This window comes from Paralichthys olivaceus, chromosome 19, assembly GCF_024713975.1.
Source record: "Paralichthys olivaceus isolate ysfri-2021 chromosome 19, ASM2471397v2, whole genome shotgun sequence".
In the NCBI taxonomy this organism is placed as follows: Eukaryota; Metazoa; Chordata; class Actinopteri; order Pleuronectiformes; family Paralichthyidae; genus Paralichthys; species Paralichthys olivaceus.
In genome coordinates this window covers 16,731,734-16,756,568 of record NC_091111.1, presented here as the reverse complement: position 1 = coordinate 16,756,568, position 24,835 = coordinate 16,731,734, and the positions used below count along the sequence as shown (strand labels likewise).

Sequence of the window (24,835 nt, the reverse complement as noted above, 5' to 3'; positions counted from 1 at the left end):
ACCATGTCAACACAACCTCAATTCTTCATGACGGCACCCCCAACCATTCCGTCCTTGGCACCGCGGTTCAGAGACACAAGTCCACATAAGCACTTTTCCCTTTGTTTTTAATCATTTCCCTGTCATGTGCTGCTAAAATGTTGAGTTCACACCATCTTAACTTCCCCTCCGCACGAGGATTTACAACATATGAGGTTTCACGTGGACGCTTGTCGTCGGTCATTTGTCTGGAAGTTGACAGTGTTTGGTCCAGCAGCTGCTCAACTGCCTGTCACCGTGAGATGTGGTTTTTTTATTTGTTCTGGCAGTCGGAGCTTTTATTTATTTGCTCTTTTGGGATGTTTTGACGTGATCGTGTATGTTGAGGCGGTCGAGGTTTCCAGGATGTGATTTATCTCACTCAGGGTTTTTAAGGTGAAACACACTTTCCTGAGCCCTGAGGCTTTTGTCTTATCATAGACGATGGTGCCTGTTATGTTATTTTAAATTTAGAAATATCAACCACAGACTAAAGAAAGAGTTGAATTTTCAAAATAAAAAAAATTGAATGGTTAATAAAAATTAAATGTTAATACATTTTCAGATCAGCCGAAAAGGTGCAACCCAATCTTAAATGTATTTAAAGAAGAATAACCTTTTGGTTTATTCCACATGCTTTACAGTTTGTTCAGACCTTCAGATTTTCTGAGCCACAGTAACAATGTGTGACAATAAAGTTTTACTGTCTGTTTTTATAGTCAGGTGGGGACCAGGAGAGGAAACATAAGCGTCGTCGTGGGGAATATTACTCCATCCAGACGTCTTTGATCGTCGCTGCCTTGAAGAAGATGCTGCCCATCGGCCTCAACATGTGCACCCCCGGTGACCAGGAGCTCATCTCATTGGCTAAGATACGCTACAGTCTGGTAAGATGACGGAATACGATCTGGTGAAACGGATTCAGCATTACATAAGTAACTTAATTTAGATAACTGGTTTTCTATGTGTGAGATCCATGAACATCTAATCTTTTTTCTTATTCCTGATATTCTCTCAAGTTATTCTTGGTCTCATAATTTGATTCATTGATCATTTTAATTAAGTTTCAAATCGAAGTTCTAACAAAGTTAATTATTAAAAGTTCCTGGAGTGCAAAGTTATTATCTTCTATCAGAAATACTTATTGAAAGCTTCAGTCTCTGTGGTTTTTAATCAGTTTAATCACAGAACAATGTCCTGATGAAAGTTAAACACCTTTACCAACTTTAATTCTTATTCTGGTGGAGTATAAAGTATTTATACAACAGTTCTTTTTAATGTATAATATCAAAACTGCTTTTGAGTTTTTGTGTTATGATGACTTTCCCTCCCTTCACAGAGAGACACAGATGATGAGGTGAAGGAGCACTTGCGTCAGAATCTCCATCTCCAGGACAAAGTAAGTTATAATAGATGTATCAGCACAAGTGTTATTCTCTGTGGTCTGTTTATGGATTTGACTGTTGCTGTGTTGTAGTCGGATGATCCAGCGGTCCAGTGGCAGTTGGACCTGTACAAGGACGTGGTGGTGAAGAGCGAGGAGCCCGCCAACCCGGAACACTCGGTGAACCGAGTCCAGAGCATCTCTGCTGCAGTTTTCCATCTGGAGCAGGTAAAAACAGGAATCCCTCCTATTGTAGGGCAGAGAGGTGAAAGTTATAACAAATAGTAATAGTAAATCTATTTGCTCTCCGATTAGGGGCTAACTCTCCCACACTTTGAAAACCCCTGCTCTATACAACACCCTTCCGATGCTTTTCATTGTAAATGTCGCACTGTTCCGCTCTTTTTATTTATGTGTCTCGTAGGTCGAGCAGCCTCTGAGGAATAAGAAGTGTGTGTGGCAGAAGCTGCTCTCCAAACAGCGTAAGCGAGCTGTGGTGGCCTGTTTCCGTATGGCTCCACTCTACAATCTGCCCCGGTGAGTTTCTTCACACCCATAGAACTGATTTACAATGTCAATGTTAAATATTGACATTATCTATTTAATCAACCCAGTTAAGATGTTGTTGAGTCTCAATCTAACCGTACATAACAATCACCAAGTAATCACTGGGGGGGGGTGGGGCATTTCTTTCTTAATTGTGTGCCCATGTAAACCCCTCATCACCTCCCTAACGACATTCTCTTCTCTGTGTTGTTGTTCTTTTTTTTTTTTTTTTTTGCATAACACAACCTCATCCTCCCTCAGATACAAAAATAATAATTACTTCCTGAATGGATATCGGGAGGTTTGGCTGGAAAGGGCATTCAAAGCCTCCAGCTTTGACCGCCTGTTCTCCTTGCTGACGGTAAAGTGAAACTACGGGGCGAATGCTTCATCTGTTCAACCCCCCTCCTCCTCCTCCTCCTCCTCCTCCTCCTCCCCTCCTTTTCATCCACCAGGCTGTGGACCGATCGCTGCCTAGCAACCAGTTGTTTCTGCACTGTTGATTCTGATTGGTCAGCTAGTATGAGCCCAAGAATTGATGGAAACAAACCGATTTGGAAAGTGGAAACACTGCGAGCTGCAGGCCTCTGTTTCATTTCAGGTGAACCCTTAAGGAAGGAATGAAGAAAGAAAAAGAAGAAGAAAGAAATCTATTAAATACTGTATGACTTTGATAAGTTGGCCGGTTGGTTTACAACATCATTTGTTTGGTTTCAGTAATACATAAACAGTTGTTTTGTCATTTTGCATCATTGATACTATAAAGATTTGTTTTTTTTTTTATCTGACATTTTGCCGAAGGTTATGCAGTTTTGTTTTAACACAACTTTGTGAAGGAAAATATTGTTGAAATCTGAAAATTACTAGAAAGGAATTCACGTTGTTTCACAGATCCACTGATGTGTTGGAAAACTGCATTTCCCCCCTAAAGTGTGCATGCTCTCTAATGAATTTTACAAACCAGATGGAAGTAACTGCAGTTACCAAATGTGACCAGTCAGAAGAGCCAGTGGGTCCCACATTGACCAATCACCACCCTGCCTGAAATGCACTTCCTGTAACCCCTTCCTCCTCCCTACATCTCTCCTTCCTGTTTCCTCCAAAAACTCACCAGAACCCACCCTAACGCCACTGTACCTCCCTCCCCACTCCCCTCCATTCCTCCCCACCTCCCCTCACCTCCCCCTTCCCCAGGCATCGCGCTATCAACTTCTTCATCCCGGCCTATCAGAGACTTTGGATAGAGGCAGAGGAGTACTCCTTTGAGGAGAAGCTAGTTCAGGATCTGGCAGTAAGTACTGGGCTCGCCTTGCCCTCGCCCCGCGTGCCCTGCGTTGGCACCCCTCTGCCAGTCCTGTCTGCCGAATGCTTCTTTAGCTCCGCGCCTGTCGAGCCTTGGGAGCACGCCCGGGGGGGGACCTCGCCCAAAGCGCCCAGGGGCCCCCGCTCTAGGCGTGCAAAACCCTTCAAACAGAGATCCGTCAGGGGTCAGAGGCTGCATGACCAACTCAAGAGACACAGGGCCAGCTCCGGCGCTCACAGCTCTAGAAAAGCAGGCTATGCCTTTCTGACAGCAGTGGTAAGGAGGGCCTTTCACTACAGTAGGAGACTGTCACTAGCTGTTTGGCTGTCAGATCTGGATCCAGTTGTCTTTCGCTGTACTCTGTAAGTCTGTAGTGTGAAGGTGACGTTACAGTGCGTTTTGTGGCAGTGACGTCAGTGGCATGCTCGCGGAGTCATGTGAAGACCACATTTCATATCAGATCTTTGTACCAGATGTGCAGTAGAATTCATCAAGACACAGAAACTGTGCCATCCAGCAAGAATAAAAGACGGCTCTCGATATAAAAGCATAATTATCAGATAAGCTGTTCTTGTCAGGAGGAAGAATATTTTTAATTGTCGGATTAGTTTGGACTCTACTCTCAGGTTCATTCTTCATGTTCAACGTCATATCACCAAATGGCTCACTGCTTGCATCTGTTTGCTAACATGCATGAATTAGAGAACTGGTTCCGATGTTGCTCATCATCCACTCTTTACTTCCTGGTCCTGTCCTTGCCACGGATCACCAGGAGATGAATTCATCCGCATGCTGGCACTAGCTGATTGTTAATGACCCATTTCAGTGTTTTTGACAAATGTGTGAATGGGCACAATTATCTGTGAGTTTACGTAGATATAAGAAAATGTCGAAGAGTAGAAGCTGTGCTGGGATTAACGCATGAGACTTGGGCGGAGCTAACTGTTTAACATCTGTGGACTTCTGCAGAAAACCCCGATGAAGATTGTGGAGGAGGAGGAAGAGGAGGTGGCTGAGATCCAGCCTGACCCTCTTCATCAGCTCATCCTCCACTTCAGCCACAACGCTCTGACAGAGAGAAGGTGAGGCAGTTAAACCACCGAGCTTCAGCGAGCATTGAATTTTAAATTCTTCAATTTAGAAAGACAATAAGATGCCAATGTAAAACGATACACAGAAAGTAATGCAGTATGACATGACTTAACTTTTTTCAGTCACTTGGAACAAGACCCTTTGTATATTGCATATGCAGACATGATGGCAAAGGTAGAGGACTTTTAAATCCTGTTTTCCGATACATAATTCTGGTAAAACTCTAAACTACTAAATAAAATGAAACCTGAGCTTTGAAAGTCGAACTGTGTTTTCAGAGCTGTGCAGAGGATGAGGAAGAGGAAGAGGAAGAAGGGAAAGAAAAGACATTTGAGGTACTAACGTTCATTCGATTTTATCACACTGTTAAAAACGTCTCTGTTTCTAACTCTTGTGTGTGTTTTTTTTTTTTTTGGATTTCAGGAGAAAGAGATGGAAAAGCAGAAGATCCTGTATCAGCAGGCGAGGCTGCATGCCCGCGGGGCAGCTGAGATGGTGTTGCAGATGATCAGCGCCAGTAAAGGTGATCATTATCTGTTCTCCGGTCAGCTACGCAGCCGATTTACACTTGTATCTACTATCATCCTTATCGAAATGGTCAGAACAGTTTAAAGGGATTGATCGTTTAAATATTCAATTAAAAAATATATATATTTTGATAATTTAACCCATAAAAAATTCCAGATTTGATTATTTTTGCAGAAGCAGGGATTTAATCTGCAGTGTCAGTCTTTGAACCCTCAATTACATTTGTAGATTACGTCTTAACATTCTTCTTCTGTTGTCATCAGGACGTTTAGGCCCCATGGTGACATGCACCCTCAAACTGGGGATCTCCATCCTAAATGGAGGCAACGTACGAGTTCAACAGGTCAGAAAATACAGATGGAAAATTCAATATTGATTCATTTATCCCTGTTATTCTTCTTTTTTTTAATGTCAACGAGAATGTAATGCCTTTATTGCAGAAAATGCTTGATTACCTGAAAGAAAAAAGAGATGCTGGGTTTTTCAAGAGTCTCTCAGGACTGATGCAGTCTTGCAGGTACTGTGATAAAAACTGTTTCTGTGCAGAAACAAAAACATGAATTCTGTTCAGACTTCAACTAATTTAATTTGACTCTCGTTTCTTTCTTTCAGTGTCCTGGACTTGAATGCATTTGAGAGGCAGAACAAAGCAGAAGGTCTTGGCATGGTGACAGATGAAGGGTCAAGTAAGTGAAGAGAATCATCAGTAGCTTGTGATTCTACCTCTTTTCTCTTTTTAGACTTCCAAGACCCCCGTCACTGTCTTGCTGTTCAGGAGATTCCTGTTGAAACAGCAGATTTTCACTCTTGATCACAAAAAAAACAACAAAATGTTCTCCCTTTTTTTCCTCTCAACTAATGCTGAACCATGACAACTTTATAACCTCATTGTCCTTTCAAAGCACTTATTAAAATGCTATAGTTCCTAATAAGTAAGCGTGTATGGCCTCAGTAGTTATAAAACAATCAAAATGACATTGCTATCAATGTGAATTTTGATAATTAGGAGTAGTTTGCTGCCTGTGCCTCAGTCGTGAAGTCACTGAAGTCGTCACTGTGGTGTCTTTAATGTTGTCCTCTTTAGTCAAAGAGCAGAAATAAACCCATAGGCTGTAAATAAAGATGGACGACATATCACTTCATCAAACTGTATAAAACTGATTTTCTTGGAGCTGACATGTCGTCCCTCTTTATATACAATCTGTGAGTAAGCCTAATTTATCATGAAACACTTAATTGTCCAGCTTGTATTCTTGTTTATCGGCTGTTTGTAGGCGTCCAGTCGTCTGCAGAGCAGAATAAATCCAGACGTTGCAGTCACAGACATGGTCCAGCATTAACACCAGAGCTTCTCTCTCAACACAAACATTCACCTGATGCTTTCCACCTCAAACTATGTCCGTCCCCCCCCCCATCATCAAGCCCTCTGCCAAACATTTCCACCGGGTTCTGTGTATAACAATTCACTGTTACTACTCGTGTCTGTTACTGTGATGAAGTTTTCACCATGACTGAATTCTTATTTGATTCTCATCTTGTGAGACGCAGCAGACACAACCCAGGCCTATGATTTCCCCCCCCCCCCCCCTGTCTAAAAACAGTTTTTTTAACTGCATGACTTTGTTTTTCACTCGTAGTCGATATATTCATATCTCTTTGTATTGTAACTCGATGTCCTCTCTTTTTGCTTATGTCTTCGTGTATTGTTTGTTTCCTTCCTGTCATTTAAAAAAAAACCATCGATGGCAGTCCACACTGAGCGGGGTAAATAGAAAATTTAGATCATGCTGATATGGCTATGCTTCCACCTTGAATGTCTCCTCCATATCTGTGGTCCATACCCCCTGCTTTATTTGGTACCGCGCCCCCTCCTCCCAGATGCCCAGATGTGTGTAGGGACAGATGTGTGCATGCTACACGCAGAAAAAAGGATCATGAGAATCCATCGCCTGTTCTTTTGTGTGATATTTGTTCCCATTCCCTTCATGTTAACAATTACTAATGCAAATCCTAATACTGATGCTGAAATCTGTCTTTCTAAGTCTATCAGTGCCACCTCCCAAGGGTTTGACTGAAGCAAAGCTTTGTCTTGCTTTGGACTTGGGGCCTATTTCACAAAGCTGGTTTCCATACACAAGTCGAACTTTCACATGGTTTTATCCGCTCACAGAAACGCATCTCTGTATAGATCTGTAGACTGGATCAGCTGGTTAAAGTGAAATCTGTAAACACGTCCGTACGCTGCTTTTATTTCTCAACAGGCCAAATTTGCGGCCTGCATGTGAAAGTTATCAGGCCTCCTCCAGCTTATGGAAATGTCCTTGAGTTTCACTGTTTAATGTTAAGAGCATTTTTATGAGACGCACTTTGGATTCAGTTTTTTGGATCTAAAGACCCTGGACCTCAATTATGTTTTGAACATGAAACCTGCCTGCCTCATTAATTGCTTTTGAGGGGAGTTTTACATTTTAGCCGACACATGTACTGTGTTATAATAATACAGACTTAAATTCACCTGTGTATTGTTTCAGCTGTATTCACCAAGATGTCTTTTCTCTCAAGGCTCCAAGGTGCTACAGAATGATGAGTTTACTAAAGATCTCTTCCGGTTTTTGCAACTTCTCTGTGAGGGGCACAATGGAGGTGAGGTTGAATTTATGCGTGTGTTTTATTTTGTACGGTGTTTCATTAAAACGACAGTCGACCGCAAGAGAATGCAAGGGTGAGGAGGAAGTGTTAAGATCGAGGATAAAAAATATTCGACTCTGTCAGATTTCCAGAACTTCCTGAGAACCCAGACTGGAAACACAACCACAGTGAACATCATTATCAGCACTGTGGACTATCTGCTCCGTCTTCAGGTGAGTGTCGTATCGTGTCATCGCTGTTATCACATCGTACGTGTCACTCACTGTTCATTTCCTCTGTTTCCGATGGAATCCTCTTCTTTAGGAATCTATCAGTGACTTCTACTGGTACTACTCTGGCAAGGAGGTCATTGATGAGACTGGAAAAGTCAACTTCTCCCAAGCTTTATCTGTAGCCAAGCAGATATTCAACTCGCTCACTGAGTATATTCAGGTAAGAAGACAACAATTAAAGACTCAGTTTACTGTTATCACATATTTTATTTGTTTGTTTCCCTCTTTCCTTTTGTCTCTCTTCCTTTCAGGGCCCGTGTATTGGGAACCAGCAGAGTCTGGCTCACAGCAGACTGTGGGATGCAGTTGTTGGCTTCTTGCATGTATTTGCCAACATGCAGATGAAGCTATCACAGGTACACTGAAAAACCCGGAGCCTCAGAGGATGCATCGTCAATAAAAACCTGTTTTCTGACAAATAATCATTGTATAAGAAACCCACTGTGGCTGTAACATACATTGGTGAGATGAAAATTCATAGTTCTAGACGAGACATCTCAAATTCAAGGGTCTCAGACCTTTGGACCTCACTGCGTATGTGAGTGGAAAAGTTACTAGAAGTACAGAAATGACAAAAATATGCATTGAGGTTGTTTAAAAACTCAGTTTTACAGCTAAAAAAAAATCTGCACTTAGAAAAGGTCATGGTAACGTAATCAAATTTAATGCTGCTAATAAAACATTTATGAGATGTATTTGAAGAAAAAGAACTGGTACTTAAACTCCCAAAGATTCACAGATCACACAGGTACCTCTAGAATCGGCGTCAATCAGCATCATGGGCCGTCACCGTGCATTTTCATAGATGTACAATGAAACTAGTTTACGAAGGTGATGGATTATCCTCATGTAGATAACTCAATTAACAATGCGTCTGGATGTCAACATCTTTTACTTGTAGGATGCCAGTCAGATTGAGCTGTTGAAGGAGCTGATGGATTTACAGAAGGACATGGTTGTCATGTTGCTGTCACTGCTGGAGGGTAAGATCCTGAAACTGACTTCCTCGACACGTCTGAGATGATCCGACAGTGCGTGGTGTGTGACGACTGCCGTTCCCTCCTCAGGTAACGTGGTGAATGGAACAATTGGAAAGCAGATGGTCGACACCCTGATGGAGTCCTCCAGCAACGTGGAGATGATCCTCAAGTTCTTTGACATGTTCCTCAAACTGAAGGATCTGACGACCTCCGAAAACTTCAGGGAGTACGACCCCGAGTGCAAAGGCATCATCTCAAAGAAGGAGTTCCAGAAGTCCATGGAGAGTCAGAAACAGTACAGCCAGTCAGAGATCGATTTCCTGCTCTCGTGTGCAGAGGCCGATGAGAACGATATGTTTAATTACAAGGAGTTCGTCGAGCGGTTCCACGAGCCGGCCAAAGATATCGGCTTCAACGTGGCGGTGCTGCTGACCAACCTGTCGGAGCACATGCCGCACGACTCTCGACTCGCCACCTTCCTGGATCTGGCGGAGAGCGTGCTCAGCTACTTCGAACCGTACCTGGGTCGTATTGAAATCATGGGCAGTGCGAAGCGCATCGAGAGGGTTTACTTCGAGATCAGCGAGTCGAGCCGCGAGCAGTGGGAGAAGCCGCAGGTCAAAGAGTCCAAGCGTCAGTTCATCTTTGATGTGGTCAACGAGGGCACAGAGAGCGAGAAGATGGAAATGTTTGTGAACTTCTGTGAGGACACCATCTTTGAGATGCAGCTGGCCTCGCAGATCTCTGAGCCGGACGTGGTGGAACAACCCGAGGAGGAGGAAGAGGAGGAGGTACACAACATCCTAGAGGAGCTGGCTGGAGAGGAAGGAGGCGCCTCGGAGTCAGCCTCGGCCTTCAGCACCGCCTGTTGCTCTGTCAAGAAGAAGTTAGCGAACGTCCGCCAAATATTTTCTTTTAAAAACGTCCGCAAGCAGTTCAAGAAAATCAAGAAACTGAGCATCAGGGAGATCATCACCGGCTTCTTCTCCTTCTTCTGGATGCTCTTCACCGGCTTCTTTAAAGGAATCTACAGCCTCGTCTTCGGTTTCTTCCACCTCATCTGGTCCTCCATGTTCGGCGGAGGCCTGGTGGAGGGCGCCAAGAACATAAAGGTGACGGACATCCTCGGAAACATGCCTGACCCGACTCAGTTTGGTATCCATGGTGATGTGGTCGAAGGGGAGAAAGTGGAGGCCGTGGAGTTATCGGGAAGCTTGGACACAGCCATGGCGCCGGCAGGAGACATCGCAGAGGTGGACATGATGTTGGAGATGCTGTCGGCGCCTAAAAGGGAAGGAGGGAAACACGTGGAGCCCGGCCTGGGTGACGTCTCGGAGCTGAGCGCAGAAATATCCAGCACTGAGCAGAAAAAGGTTTGCAGTCAGAATTCTGTCACTTCGTCTCAATGATTTCAAACTCTAGACACCTGGTTTTTGTTTTCACCGCCACCCAGTCTCTCAGCTCATTGTCATGCACGTCACTCTTTGTGCAGAAAGCTGCCGCCAAACCCGTCGAAACCCCCGAGAGTGAACCAGAAAAAGCAGAGTGAGTAAAAGTGCCGGTTGAAATAATCAGTACAGTATTAAAAAAAAAAAAAAAAAGAACTGTGAACTGAAATGACTGTGATGACTGATACAGCACAGAGAAGGAGGATAAGCCAAAGGAGGAGGAAGCAAAGGAACCAGTGACGGAGGAGAAGCCCAAGACCAGATCGAGTCAACCTAAAGAGGCAGCGCCGGCCTTCATGTCCAGCATCTTTGCCGTTCTGGACATCTACCTGACGAAGATGCTGGTGAGCTCTGACGCTTCACTTATGTAGAATCTGAAATGTAAATTGTCAGAAACGAAGTCGTCAACTAGTCTTTGTCTGTTCACAGAACTACCTGGCTCGTAACTTCTACAACCTGCGTTTCCTGGCTCTGTTCGTGTGCTTCGCCATCAACTTCATCCTGCTCTTCTACAAGGTAAATCAATTCATCTGAGACTATTAGAGGATCAACAGGAAACGATTCAACAAATAGTTTGACCATTTTATTTTGGGTTTTTTTAAGCTATAAAACCAAAAAATTGAAGAATTTGATCCGTTTTTTTTGTTACACATGATGGTAAAATGAATATATTTGAATTCTGGGGTTTTGATTAAACAAGCGATTAGAAGTTGAAATTTATTTTCTTTCACATTTCACAAATTTATCAAATCAAATTAAAAGAATTATCAATAATGATCAAATCAGAGGCAAAAATCTAAGTTCTTGTATTTATTTAATGTTTGATTGCTTCATTAGTTGTTTATATCCTATGTATATATATATATATATATATATATACATCATTTAATTACACACATAAAATGAAGCAATGATTCTTTTTCCTTCTTCTAAAGAAATGTTCTGTTGTTGATGACCAGCAACAAACCCCTGTAAGAATTTATATTTAAATTATTTATAAAAACAACATAAAAAGTTTCCTGTCACAATAAAGGAATATAAACTGTTTAAACAAAGTTTTGTTATACTTGTCAAATGTTAGTTCTAGTTATACAGTTTAAATTAGTTTTTTTTTGGATCAAGTTATGCACAAATATTCGTCTTAATTGCTGCTGAATTTATATTTCTGTTTATTGCTGTGTCATCGCAGAGGAATTACAAAAACATCCTTCTTCCATCTTTAAAATCCTCGTCTGAACTCCTTGAATTCAGTGTTCCGGTTACTAACAACCACAGAAAGCACTTCGGGGAATGTGAAACTCTGCACATCTCGCTCCTCAGGTCACCGCTGAAGCTGAAGAGGAAGTCGACGATGAAACCACCTGGGGCGGCGACGAGGAGGAGGGGGACGACGAGAACACGCTGTTTGACATGGATGAGTTTGTTCTTCAGGAGAGCACCGGCTACATGTTACCAACGCTGCGCTTCCTGGCCATATTCCACACCGTCATCTCGCTCGTGTGTTTGGTCGGGTACTACTATCTGAAGGTGAGTGTGTTCGTGATGCTGATTCAAGAGTCGGCCTAATCTTCCTCCCCGATGACGCTTGTACGGTTTTAATCGCTCAACTTAATGTTTTTGCTCTCAGGTTCCTCTGGTGGTGTTCAAGAGGGAGAAGGAGATCGCCAGGAAGCTTGAATTTGACGGCCTCTACATCACCGAGCAGCCGTCCGATGATGACATCAAGGGCCAGTGGGATCGACTCGTCATCAATACGCCGTGAGTCGAAGCTCGCTCAGCAACTGTGCTTTAACATAAAGGTATTATTATCATACGTTTACATCTTGAACTAAAACATAATTCTGTTTTCTTTTTCAGGTCTTTCCCCAGCAACTACTGGGACAAGTTCATCAAGCGGAAGGTGAGTTTTTATAAAGTCAAGAACTCGTGTATGATGAGTTTCCCCTGAAAGCTGATGAGGTAGTTCCAGCTGATCGACCTCATGTCAGAGATAAACCGAGTTCAGTGCACGTCAGAAAGCAGCTTAGGACTAATCACCTTCCATTTGAAATCAAGAGATGAACCTGACCTTTGCCGCTCCCTGTGTGTAGGTGATCAACAAATATGGCGACATGTACGGAGCCGAACGCATCGCTGAGCTCTTGGGTCTGGATAAAAGCGCTCTGGACTTTGACCCCACGGTGGAGGCTGTGGAGAAAGAAGCCTCCCTGGTCTCCTGGTGAGAAGCTGCTCTTGTTTGCACATTTCTCCTTAAAGGCCAGACGTGTTTGCATTTATATGTCATGAAGTATTTGTACACAATGTGTTGGTGTATGTGCAGGCAGGGTTGGAGTTTTATATTCATCAACGTTTTGTTTTTCTCCCCGACAGGCTGAGCTCCATCGATACGAAGTATCACATCTGGAAAATGGGAGTAGTTTTGACCGACAATGTAAGTTTGATTTAATTTCTCTAAAAACTCTTTATATTACTTTACTGACTTTTTAAAAAGTCAACCATCATTAAAACTGTCGTCACTAACACGTGTGTTTCTCTTCTTCCAGTCCTTCCTGTATCTGATCTGGTACACCACCATGTCCATCTTCGGACACTTCAACAACTTCTTCTTCGCTGCTCATTTGCTGGACATCGCCATGGGCTTCAAGACGCTCCGCACCATCCTGTCCTCCGTCACTCACAATGGGAAGCAGGCAAGTGGTTCCACCAGCAGAGGGAGCCAGAGCACAGATAAGAAACTCCCTCCAGCCTTTAAACATTGTGCGGAAGAAAAACATTTTCTTAAAAATTTTAATTTCCCACTTTTCTCAGCGTCTCCTCAGAATTAGAGGATTTAAAGGAGTGGAAGCACTGATCTGGTTTCTTGACAAACACAGATTCTAAGGCCTCGTTTCACAGTCACTTCTTTTCTATAAATAATCTGCGTCTACGTCCGCTCAGTGACAGAAAAACAACCAGCGTCATGATTCATACTGAACACAGACGTAATCAAATCAAGAAATTATCCTGTGGAAAAGGGGACGGAGCCTGGAAATAGAAACAGTGGACGTCTTATAAACACTCATCCAATAATCAGTCATGAGACGAACATTCAAATACAAATGAAAAGATTTTCATCTTCAGGGTGTGGTGTCGCTCTGACAAACGGAGTCTGGAGTCCAACACACTTTTTAATCGTTTGTTCAAAAATGAAACTTGAATTTAGTTTTGTTTATTTGCTTCTGCTGCAGAAGTTCAGTCATAGAATTTGTTGATGAAGCCAAATGAACAGTGACTTCTGATCAGGGTTAGTTTGAAAGATTGTAGATTAGGAAAAGAAGGAAACTTCAGTTTAATTGTAAAAACTATGCATCAGATAGTCAACGTGAACAATGTGTTGTGATGAAAGTGGGAAAAAAAGACAGAAAAGTTTAAAATAAACCCTGAAGAAATTGAATAATTAGTTTATATTTATTAATAAGTGGTTGAAATTGTTTTCTTGTAATTAAGTTTGATAAATGGTGAAGAAAAGTAAAGAGTTGTGTAGAAAATATGTCAAAAGTTACTCAAACAAAAACAGTTTGAATAATTAGCTTAATTGTTCCAAATGCTTGAACTCACAAGAAACAGATTAAATAGAATTAAACACTATTACAATAATATCCACAGTTATATTTGGAGTATTGGGGCCAAGCTTAAGAAAAAAGAGTTTTTCTCCATTTGGAATTTCAAGTTGAAATAGTTCAAACTAAATAAGAAGGTTTTTTTATTTTGCATATCGAGAATAAAGTGAAACTTTCAAGATTAAATTCGAACTTATAATAATAATAAATAACAACCTTGGTAAAATACCTTGAGCTGGTGAAATTATATTACAGAATCAGTTTTAGTAAAAAATAAACTACTCTCTCTTTCAGCACATAAAACTAGAGGTTGTGTTGAAAACCGCGTCTGTTCAGCTCAGAAAGATGAAACACGTCCGACTGGATTCGATTTTCAACTTCGCCCTCAACTCAAGAGTTTAAAAATCCACACAGCTGGAACAGGTGACGTCCTTGGAAAAGTTATTCGAGTTCTTCTTTTCAGATCCATCAGACAAAAAAGTTTCAGAGCGTCTCTCTCTCTCCGAGGCTGTGCATATTTTCAAAATGTGGAATAACAAAGAGGTAAATTGCGGTGCGGAGCCGGGGCATGTAGATGTCCTGCCATGATATGAATTTGATTTCCTGAAGGTCTCCAGAGTCATTGAATACTAATGAAAGCTGCCTGATGAAATCTTCTCTTCAGCTGAAGAACCTTGATAATGTCCGTGAAGCACTTTTCCCTGTGAGAAGAACACGTATTTATCCAGTTCAGGAAAAAAAACAAAAAACTACATCGATTGAAGAAGTTCTGTCTCAGAGGGAATAAATAAAAGGTCAAACGACATGTTTCTGAGTAAGAACGGAGGAGGTGGGGAGAGAGAGCTCAGCTGATATTAACTAGAGGTGATGAGCAGGAAAACTGACGTCTCTCATCATTTGTTTGTCTCATTCATCACAAAACTGAGATTCATCATCTGTCAATAATGGATTTTATGTGTTTTCAAACAAATGACTGGATGAGTTGTGGGTCAGGGAAGAACTCACGAATCCATGAAGTGGATCCAGGAACATTTTCATTGATTCCTCAAAGAATAATTTGCGGATCTTGATGAAACACGTCAGAGCAGATGTTAATGTCTCTGTCTGTCTCTGTCTGTCTCTGTCTGTCTCCCAGCTGGTGCTGACTGTGGGTCTGCTGGCTGTGGTCGTCTATCTCTACACCGTGGTGGCCTTCAACTTCTTCAGGAAGTTTTACAACAAGAGCGAGGACGAGGACGAGCCCGACATGAAGTGTGACGACATGATGACGGTAAGTCCGACCAGCTCTGATGTCTGAAGTCTAATCGTCTGTGAAAAGTTCTCCAGTTAACTAGACGATCATCCAGTAGAGAACTTACCAGAGTTTCTGGTGACGACACAAAACCTCCAAAACTTTCTCTTGGATAAAAAAACACATTTTAAAGCTTGAAGGAAGTAAATAAATTCAATTCAATCAAACTGCACCAACACTCACAGAGAATCCGTTCTGAATATCTAAGTTTTTTTATAAAAATCCAAACAGTCATTTAACCAACAAAGGGACGGGGGTGAAAAACACAACCTCCCCCCCCCCCGGTGGAGGTGAGAAACTTTACTCGCTATTAATTCATTTTAAAAAATCTAAGAGAAAATTGAAAATAGTTTCTATTCTGTGGAAATAAAAAGGCGGAGGTTGCAGCTGTCGGCAAGGACACGCGATCGGAGCCGAACAAGATTCCTGAGGCCGTCACTGTGAATGTTCAACCTTTTCAGGAGGCGACTGAGCTGAGCACAAAGTATTTTCCATTAGTGAGGTGCAGCGTGTTCGGGCCGTGGTTACAGTCGAAGTTATGTTCTCAATCTATTAATGGGAGACACTGCGGAGGAAGTTTATTAAATATCTGGAGGGACAACTCTCCGACAAGCAAATGAACTTGAATCTGTCACTTTACACTTTAGAACATTTCCCAACAGATGATTGGTTCAGGAGACTTTTATTTTTCATCCTTGGTTTCCTCGGAATGAGACGAAGATGCTCGTCTGATCACTTCAGTTTGAAAACACAGTGAAATGACGCCGTGACGCTGCATCCACACGACTACGTCTGTGTTTTAAAACACGTCGCTGATCTTATGTCGACGTTTGGATGGATGGAATCCAAGTTTCTTTCCCTCTTCTCTCTCCGCAGTGCTACTTGTTCCACATGTACGTCGGTGTGAGGGCTGGCGGTGGCATTGGAGACGAGCTGGAGGACCCGGCCGGAGACCCCTACGAGCTCTATCGCATCCTGTTCGACATCACCTTCTTCTTCTTTGTCATCGTCATCCTGCTCGCCATCATTCAAGGTAAACAAACTTTTTCAGCTCATCTATCGTCTAATTATAAAAAAATAAGATGCTCAGTTGTGTTCTGAATACTTCAGAACACTCAGGCTTTAAAAGACGAGGTGGAAACACAAGTAACGTGTTTTAAACATCATAAAAAATGTTTTTGTACAGACACGGTGTTAAAAACCTGAAAACTTCTCAGTAAAGTTCAGTGATTCCTGTTTTGCCACATGAGTGGTATCAGTGTGAGACGGTCTGATCTGACGGTCGCTTCCTCCTTCAGGTTTGATCATCGACGCCTTCGGTGAGCTGAGAGATCAGCAGGAGCAGGTGAAGGAGGACATGGAGGTGAGACGGAGTCACTCATTTCAGCAGGAACATCTTTTTATAAAAGCTGATGCACAGATGTGTGGATGCTTTCACACCTGAAGCCCTGAGACGTCCGCTAGGAACAAACTGTCCTGTCCAAATGTTTGAGGAACTAAAAGTAGAGTCAATAATATAAAGTTTTTATTTAAAATTTATAAAATGTGCCGTAAACACACAAATGAGAAGAGTTTGTTTGTCTCCTCCTCGATGGAGGTTTGAAGATTATTGTTTAACCTCGTTCCTCTTTCAGACCAAATGCTTCATCTGTGGCATCGGGAACGACTACTTCGATCGGACGCCTCACGGGTTTGAAACTCACACCTTACAAGAGCACAACCTGGCCAACTACCTGTGAGCGCAGCGACACACACACACACACACACACACACACACACACACACACACACACACACACACACACACACACACACACACACACACACACACACACACACACACACACACACACACACACACACACACGAGACGTCCAAACTCATCATCACGCTCAAAGTTTTCACTGATTCACACTCGTGTCTTCTCGTCCGCAGGTTCTTCCTGATGTACCTGATCAACAAGGACGAGACTGAACACACGGGTCAGGTACGTGAACGCAGTTTGTTCTGTTCCGATCATTTTGTTTCATCAGTCTCAAGAAAAGAAAGAAAAAGCTGCTCGTCGACTCCGGCAGCGTTTCTACCCACTTCATGTGTTGCATAAGTTGAGTTCAGCCGGAGGAAGAAGCGCTGCGTGGGTTCACTTTGACTTTTTTTTTTTGATATTAACTTGTTATTGTCGTGCACCTGAGATCCAGGTTGTATTTTTATTTGAAGTGCAGCTTCTGTTCTTATGTCACAAAGCGCAGAAGGAAAAGAAAAACTTCTCAGTAGCCGTTAATAATCGTTTCTGCAGAAAATAAACGAGTCGAATAGTTTTTTTTTTTCGTTGTAAATGTTGATCCAGATTTCAAGAAGTTTAGATGTTTTTCACTTCTAAGACTCAACATCGTGTCTTTTAACCATTTATTTATCTTAACCCTAAAAGCTGCAGCACAGACTCACTTCATCCTAACTCCCAAAAAATATCTAGTGTCCAAGTACAACCACATATATAGAACTTGAATTGAGAAAATATATTTCTACATTAAATGTTTATCCTGTAAAACACGTTTGGATATTTGGACGAGGAGAAACGCGGTTGTGTCTGTGACGGACTCAAATCTGAGAAATGTTTTTTCCTCCTTCACAATGTGACGATGCTCCGTCCTCTCCCGGCCGCAGGAGTCGTACGTGTGGAAGATGTACCAGGAGAGATGCTGGGACTTCTTCCCGACCGGAGACTGCTTCCGTAAACAATACGAGGACCAGCTGGGTTAGCGAGGTGGGCGGAGCCCCCCCCCCCCCCGTCTCTACTTTCCTTCCACCTGAAAGAGACAATGGAATCGACTTCACCCTGTTAACAGAACCTGAACTCTCTCTCTCTCTCTCTCTCACTCTCTCTGCTGCCATGGCGACGGAAAGAATAATCATTTTCAATTTTAAAAACCTAAAAAAAAAAAATATATATATATATATATATAATTAAGAATTCTAACGAACGAGTGGACATTTGTTCATCCGAGTCCTTTTTACGTCACCTGCCACGATACCTCTTTTATGCAAAGTCATCCTTTGATTCTGACTCACATCGCCTTCTCACCTGTTTAACCCCCCCGACCTGCGGCACAAGCTGCCGCGTGTGTGAAACACGCGGAGGGTTACGGCACGACGACGACCGAACGTCCGAATATGCATATTTTCTAGATTAACGCCAGGATGTTAGCGTCACTTCTCAAACCAACCGAGTGGATGTGCGCTGCTGCTGCTATTGATCCAGTTGACGTCAGATGAAACGAGCGATCTGCCTTTCACAGCTGGTTCACATCTGTCCGAGGTCGAGACGAACTTGGTTCCTGCGGGAGCAGAGACGACTCACTTTAGGTGATTATCACGAGCCGACGTGCCTTAAGAGAAACTATGCACAAAAAATAATCTATAAAGAAAAAAACTCCTTTTTCTTCCCTCCTGACACAAGCGGCGCGCTCTTAGCTCTGGATTAGTTACAAGCAGATTTCGCTCAAGTTAGTTTTGTGGCTTTTAATTAAAAAAAGAAAAACCCCAGAAACATTTGTTGTATAAAATCTAGATGACCCTTTGTGTAAATGTTGCTTAGTTTGGTTTTGTTCCTGAGCTGTGGCGTCCTGCCTGCCTGCACTTCTTTCCACAGTAGAAGAACCCCACAACAAGAGGAAAACGGAGAAAACAAAACCTTGTTCAGGGATTTATTGACGACAAGATGGTTGACTGCTACTGTATGGCCATTTGTATGTATGTAGACGCTTTGGTAAACTGCATTTCTTTTAACGAGGGGGAGGAAATGAATAACAATAAATGAATTGACGCAATAAACCAAACGTGTTGTCTGTGAGCTGGTCTGTTTCCTCCTCTCTGGCAGCAGGGATCCCCTCTGACGGCGGCCGCTCTCCTGCGGCGTGAAACTTTCACAATCTCACGAGGAACAGAGAATTCTTTCGACGAAGCATGAAGTGGATCACTGTGACACGTTCGAGACGTTCTGTCCCGTCCCCGAACAGACAGCGTCTCTCATTCAGCCGCAGGAACTAGACGAGGACAATTATGAGAAATGTCTTTTAGCGCGAGAAAGTCTTTTAAAAAAAAAAAAAAAAAAAGTCCAGTTTCCTTTCCCGGACCCGTTCAGGAGATCATGCTGTCGAGCCAGTCCTCCAGGTCCTCCTCCGTCATTTCCTGCTTGGCGGAGGAAGACGTCGGCGGTGTGACATCGTTCACCTCCTCCGTCGTCTCCTCTGTCGCCTCCTCCGTCACCTCACAAGCTGTGAACAAACCAAGAGAGGATGTTTTTAGATTCAACTCGTTTAAAGCAAAAAGTTTTGTTTTTGGAAAAGTTCTTATTTAAGATTGAAATGATTTTCATCTCTATGTTCACCTTCCAAATATAATGAAACAAATAAAGTTCAACTCGTATTAAACCGTGAACATTAATGGATTTGTGAGTAATTGACAATAATTCTGACAAGTGTCAGAAGATTTGACTGCAGAATATCTCAAGCTCTATTTGTGGCAGATCTATAAACTCCCATCCGTCAGGGAGAACACGCTCACCTTCCTCTGGTCCTTCACTCTCCTCCTCTGTGACGCCGACAGACTCGTCACCCAGCGCTGGTTTCTGTAAACCGAGCAGCTCGTCCAGCTGCTCGTCACCATCGTCCTCTGGGTCTGCGGGCTCGGGAACTTTCGGGATGATGCCGGGAACTTTTAAAACGGCAGGCGCAGGAGCGACCGTGGTGGTTTTGGACGTTTCCTGTTTCGGGGCGAGGTTCATCGAGGGAAGCTCCACTGGAGTCAACGCCTGAAACATCAGGAACAAAATAAACACTGAGAGTCAAAGTAGAATTTAACAAGAGTCAAATGTTTCTCATCTATTTTATTAAAGCAGTTGAATAGTTATAATATTTAATTGTAGGAACTGCACCATCCAAACATTAAAAAAAATATATATATTCTTTTAAGATGAAAAACACAAACATCCACTTTTGCACACAAAGGTTTATCCTCTAATGTCTGTTGTTCTTTATCAATATATAATAATATTAAAATATTAATAAAAGGAGGAAATCGAATGACACGCTGTCTTTCTTTAAACCTGGACAGCACCAGAGGAGAAATATAAATAACCTGTGACGAGCCGCACTGAACACTGACCTCCTGAGTTTTCTCATTTTCAAAGTTCAGCCCTAAATTAATGTAAAAGGACAAAGGTCTCTTCCTCCTCTCAGGATTTATTTCTGCTCAGTTTTGTCTCAAAGGATCCGGTTTTGGAACAAACAGATCTATTGATTTTGTGCAGTAAAGAAACATTCAGTTGTTTGAAGCTGCAGTGATTCGTAACTCGAGATCCAAATTGATCTGAAATTATTATTCATAATGAATTAATCTGTTTGGGGAATTTTTCAAGAAAAAAAAAAAAAAACATTCTGTGATTTCGCTTTTCAGATGTTTCTGTTTTTCTTTGTCTTTCCTGATTATTTTGAGCTTTCGGACTGAGTAGACATCACTTCAGGCTCTGACAGAGTGTGAACAACCTTCTTTCACATTTCAATCAGTAGTGATGACAGTTACGATCGTCGAGGACGAGGAGGGTGAAACAGAGAGACTCAGTGAAAGATGGTACCTGAACCAGCTCAGCCTCCAGGTTGAGTCTCTGATGAAGAGGAAGCTGCTGAAGACTGTGAGCAAGAGCAGGGAGATCCACAAACACTGAGGACACCTGCACACACACAGACACACACACACACACACACACACACACACACAGACACACACAACACACACACACACACGTGAGAAAGCAGCGACAGTAAAATCAAGGAATCAAAACACCTGCATGAGATAATAAACTTACTTAAATATAATCGAGCTTCACTCTGACGTGAGGCCGATTGAAACTGTGAAGACGAGTTTGTGAAAAGGAAACGTGTTAAATGTTCTGTGGCTGTTTAAAGCAGCAGTTATGCTGCGTGTGCTTGTACATAAGGAACAAAAGGAGAAAGAGCCGGAGGTCAGGAACCGTTATATAATCTGACTGTGTTTGTTTCACTGCTTCAGATCCACAGACACACGAGTCTGAGATTCTCAAGAAAGTTTTCCATCACAGCATCTTTGTGCTCATGTTCTTTAAATAATGGATTTATTGTGTGTTTTTAAAAAAAGCACGTGTACTTCAGTTGTGTGAATGTACTAAATACTTCATCTAAACGTCTGTTCAGATATTTTCCAGGACAAATGTAGACTTTGACCTGGCGGTGTAAATAAAAAGGGAAGAATAAAGTCATTAGAGATCATCCTCTGAATTTAACAGACATGAGCTCTCTGCTTCTGCTGCTGTGGAAAATTCAATCCAGATGTATCGTTTGCTTGAAGAATCCATATCTCATAAAGTGTGTTCAATTGATTAGAGACAAAGAAACCATGCACAGCGCGGCAGATGGAGCAGAGTATAGATTTACCTGACCGCCTGTTAATGAGTCCATCTCCCAGTCTTTTTCCTCCAAAAGGCGGAATTGAGTGAAGGAATCCCCTGAGAGAGACACAGAAAACAAGAGTTTGACTTCTCGCTGCTGCCGTTAACTCCCCGAGGGACTGTTAGGAACCACGGCCGATTCCAAACAGCTCTGATCCTCTTCACTTCATTCATCGATCCGGCTCATGAGGCCTAAACGTCTGCAGAGCGGCGTAAACCCGAGTTTCTCTGGTCGATAGCTTTGTGTAAACTGTGGATCAGAGAGTTGAAGCTGCGTCGACGTGTGACTGTGCTCAGCAGCAGCTGGAACCTGCACACAGACTCAGAGGTGGTTCTGCTAATGAGAACAAACTGAGGCCGCTCAGTCAGAGCTGTCGACAGGTTTGTTTGAGCCGATGAGAAAACTTCACAGATGAGACGAGGAGTTCTGGGACGTGAGGACTGAAGCAGCACTCACGTCCCAGAGTGGACGAACGTTCATCACCTAACGACAGGATCACAGGCAGAGTAACAAGATGCTTGAATAGTAGAAAAGAAAAAATGTTTGTAAAACATGGAGGCTAAAAGTACGGAAGCTTATTGCATTCACTTAAAAAAATTAATTTAAAAAAACTCCGGTTTTTCTGAGTAATTTATTTTTTGGTTTGTTTTTGTGAATCATTTTTTCAGGTTTTTTTCTTCTGTTTTTCGGACTAATTTTTTTTCTGAGTTCAGAAAGAATCTGAAACAAAAGACGCATTCATTCCTTTATTGAGAGCTCGATGTGATGAAACCAACATGACCGGCTTGTTTAGTTTAATCAAAGCGTCCTGAACCCAGATCAAAGTAAAACTTGATTAAACTAAATAAGTCTGAAAAACAGAAAGAAAAAAAAAATGTTGTCAGAAAAACTCTAGTTCTCTTTTCACCTAAATCTTACACTCTGGAACTTTATTCTTTAAAATATCAAAACTCAATTATCTTTCTTCAACATGAGAGTTTGATAATAATCCAATAATCTTTTTAATAAATGAACAATAAATATTCACTAAAGGTGAGATTGTAGATATTTTTTATCTCAAAAAGACAAATAAAAATCATCACAGTAAAAAAAAAAAGCCCCGAACAAAAACAAGGAGGAATAAAAAAGAATGTGAGACAAAGAGCACGAATCGGGTGCGGACGTGTTTAATAGGTGGAGTGACACCCACATCCGGCCGCGGTCACTCTGCCACACACAGATGGACGGTCAGCGGGAGCTCTGACAGAGGAGCTGCAGTCAGTCCACCCTGAGCGTTCACACAGGACACTCCACACCATCTGCAGCTGTCCTTGATTGCTTGGCGGTACGGGAAGTGAGGGGGGTCAAAAAGGAGAAGCTGCAGGAGGGCTGTTTGTCTGCAGGTCGAGTCCCTGCTGTCAAACAGGCCGGGGAAATATGATTTATGAATAGGGGCATTATGGAGGTTACAATGGACGGACGGGAGGAGGGAATGGGCATGTCAGCTTTAAGTGACGGCTGAGGGGGCGGACGCCTGGATGCTGGGTGTCTTATCGGGGGAGATTGTCTGCCCCCCACCCCCCCACCCCCCTCGCAAGAAACGATCCGGGCACATAAAAACCAGGATTTGTGTGAGACGGGAAATCGAAAAAAGGGAATCTCAAAGTTAATTCACAGCTGCTCGTATCTTAAGCAGATCTCACATTAGCTGCTAACGGAACCTTTCATTCTCGAAGCGACATGAAGACGGCTCTGAAAACACCGACCTGATCCACAGACGACAGAATTCAGATAAACACGCTGAGGCCGAAACCCGAGGCAGCTCAAATCACAGTGTTCATTAATAAAGATGGTTCGTTATTTTCTATCCGATGTTCCTTCGATTTTACGCTGATCACAGACGTATGAGAGGAGTTTACATGAAAACTAAATCCCTTGACTCTTCGCTGGATCAGAACCAGAACAGCTTCTGTCCTGACCCATAATGCATCCTTCCTCCAATTTCCATGGTAACCTCATTTTGTATAATGCTGCTAAAACAAATATACTCCATAAAAACTCCTTGACATATATAAATATCTGAACGTAAACCTTTAAGGATATTTTAACAGTCCCGGGTGAGAGTTTGTATAGAATCTCTCATTATTCTCAAATTTCACCGTCGGTCTCAGCTTTGAAACTCTGCCTCGACTCGTTGAAGAGGTAATTTGTGATTGGTCATGAGGAGCGGGACAACCTGTGTAATCATGTCCCTGACTTGTTATGATGTCCACTCCAGTGTTAATGGAACAGCTCCAGGATTCAGTGGGTGACTTCCCCTGGGCTCCTCTCACTTCATGTTGCTCACTCTCTAAAATTGAACGTCTCTCTGTCTAAAGGGAAAATGAGAAATCTGCCTTGAGGAGAAATTAAAGAGTGGCAGTCAAACACCCGGGCTCTCACTCCTCTCGTTTTCACTCTGTTTCCGTCTCCTGCTCCTCTCTGGTTAATATCTTCCCAGACTCTAATCCTCCTCCTCTTCATCCTCCTCCTCCTCCTCCTGTCTCCTCCAGTCGGTCTCCGGCTCACAGAACTGCTGACACCTGTGAACTGCCTCCCTCCCACACCTCAGAGCCCGGTGTCATCCTGAGCTATGTCCGTGGAAATACCATCCCAGGTAGTTCGGAGGCGCTGACACAACCATGGCAACGGCTGCCAGCGAGGATGAGGGAAACGTCTGTCGAACCTCCACAAGACGGAACGAGAGAGAGAGAGAGAGAGGTGGGGGGGGGGGGTGAAGAAAAATGAACGAGAGACTCTTCGTTCCTGCTCGTCCAAACACATCAGAGACTTAAATCCCCGGCTCGCTCTTGGCTGATGCTGTTTTAACACGGACAGAGGACGGAGCTGTGAGGAGGACGGGGCCATGTGGTTTCTCATTTGTATCTGAATTCATCTGTAAACAGTCGCTCGTCTGCATAAACACTTCAGCTGCGTTCGTACCGACGACTGATGGTTGAGCCAATAATCCAACAGACAGATTGTCGATTAGTCGATTGACAGCGATGATGTTTGTACAGCCCCACCAATATATCGACTGGCTGATAATATCGGTCAGTATGAACCTCTCACAGACGTATCAGCATTTACGTACAAATGAATTTGACATGAGACATAATTTGAAAATATTCAAAAACAAACTTTTCTCCCCACAATCGAAAGAACAACAGATCTAATCTGCATCAATATGAAAAGTTATTTTTATTCATAGTTATTTCAGATAAA

At 42.7% G+C, this 24,835-nt stretch overlaps 2 protein-coding genes across 11 annotated transcripts in view; one reads left to right on the top strand and one right to left on the bottom strand.

Moving 5' to 3' along the window:
* Positions 1 to 18,946, top strand: part of ryr3 (ryanodine receptor 3) — an 87,882-nt gene extending 68,936 nt beyond the window's left edge. For 3 of the 9 annotated variants that reach the window (XM_069514867.1, XM_069514864.1, XM_069514862.1), the window contains 34 exons: positions 738 to 905; positions 1,358 to 1,417; positions 1,496 to 1,630; positions 1,827 to 1,939; positions 2,210 to 2,309; positions 4,221 to 4,333; positions 4,466 to 4,517; positions 4,622 to 4,678; positions 4,767 to 4,866; positions 5,135 to 5,214; positions 5,312 to 5,388; positions 5,484 to 5,557; positions 6,621 to 6,635; positions 7,434 to 7,514; positions 7,644 to 7,732; positions 7,824 to 7,952; positions 8,044 to 8,148; positions 8,694 to 8,775; positions 8,860 to 10,145; positions 10,265 to 10,317; positions 10,411 to 10,564; positions 10,650 to 10,736; positions 11,541 to 11,747; positions 11,848 to 11,978; positions 12,078 to 12,120; positions 12,311 to 12,438; positions 12,591 to 12,651; positions 12,764 to 12,910; positions 14,955 to 15,089; positions 15,987 to 16,143; positions 16,409 to 16,473; positions 16,745 to 16,845; positions 17,046 to 17,097; positions 17,775 to 18,946. In XM_069514867.1, coding sequence (XP_069370968.1) covers positions 738 to 905; positions 1,358 to 1,417; positions 1,496 to 1,630; positions 1,827 to 1,939; positions 2,210 to 2,309; positions 4,221 to 4,333; positions 4,466 to 4,517; positions 4,622 to 4,678; positions 4,767 to 4,866; positions 5,135 to 5,214; positions 5,312 to 5,388; positions 5,484 to 5,557; positions 6,621 to 6,635; positions 7,434 to 7,514; positions 7,644 to 7,732; positions 7,824 to 7,952; positions 8,044 to 8,148; positions 8,694 to 8,775; positions 8,860 to 10,145; positions 10,265 to 10,317; positions 10,411 to 10,564; positions 10,650 to 10,736; positions 11,541 to 11,747; positions 11,848 to 11,978; positions 12,078 to 12,120; positions 12,311 to 12,438; positions 12,591 to 12,651; positions 12,764 to 12,910; positions 14,955 to 15,089; positions 15,987 to 16,143; positions 16,409 to 16,473; positions 16,745 to 16,845; positions 17,046 to 17,097; positions 17,775 to 17,870 — 4,533 coding nt within the window. In that variant the 3' untranslated portion in view covers positions 17,871 to 18,946. Of the gene's footprint in view, positions 1 to 737; positions 906 to 1,357; positions 1,418 to 1,495; positions 1,631 to 1,826; positions 1,940 to 2,209; positions 2,310 to 3,142; positions 3,240 to 4,220; positions 4,334 to 4,465; positions 4,518 to 4,621; positions 4,679 to 4,766; positions 4,867 to 5,134; positions 5,215 to 5,311; positions 5,389 to 5,483; positions 5,558 to 6,620; positions 6,636 to 7,433; positions 7,515 to 7,643; positions 7,733 to 7,823; positions 7,953 to 8,043; positions 8,149 to 8,693; positions 8,776 to 8,859; positions 10,146 to 10,264; positions 10,318 to 10,410; positions 10,565 to 10,649; positions 10,737 to 11,540; positions 11,748 to 11,847; positions 11,979 to 12,077; positions 12,121 to 12,310; positions 12,439 to 12,590; positions 12,652 to 12,763; positions 12,911 to 14,954; positions 15,090 to 15,986; positions 16,144 to 16,408; positions 16,474 to 16,744; positions 16,846 to 17,045; positions 17,098 to 17,774 lie in introns of all 9 variants that reach the window. The other 6 variants (XM_069514868.1, XM_069514871.1, XM_069514865.1 and 3 more) reach the window with 3 other exon arrangements.
* aven (apoptosis, caspase activation inhibitor) overlaps positions 18,801 to 24,835 on the bottom strand; it is a 25,784-nt gene continuing 19,749 nt past the window's right edge. Inside the window, exons 3-7 of one of the 2 annotated variants that reach the window (XM_069514879.1) lie at positions 21,578 to 21,648; positions 20,743 to 20,838; positions 19,674 to 19,920; positions 19,244 to 19,384; positions 18,801 to 19,153 (exon numbers count right to left, since the gene is read on the bottom strand). In XM_069514879.1, coding sequence (XP_069370980.1) covers positions 19,248 to 19,384; positions 19,674 to 19,920; positions 20,743 to 20,838; positions 21,578 to 21,648 — 551 coding nt within the window. In that variant the 3' untranslated portion in view covers positions 18,801 to 19,153; positions 19,244 to 19,247. Of the gene's footprint in view, positions 19,385 to 19,673; positions 19,921 to 20,742; positions 20,839 to 21,577; positions 21,649 to 24,835 lie in introns of both variants that reach the window. The other variant, XM_020097557.2, reaches the window with a different exon arrangement.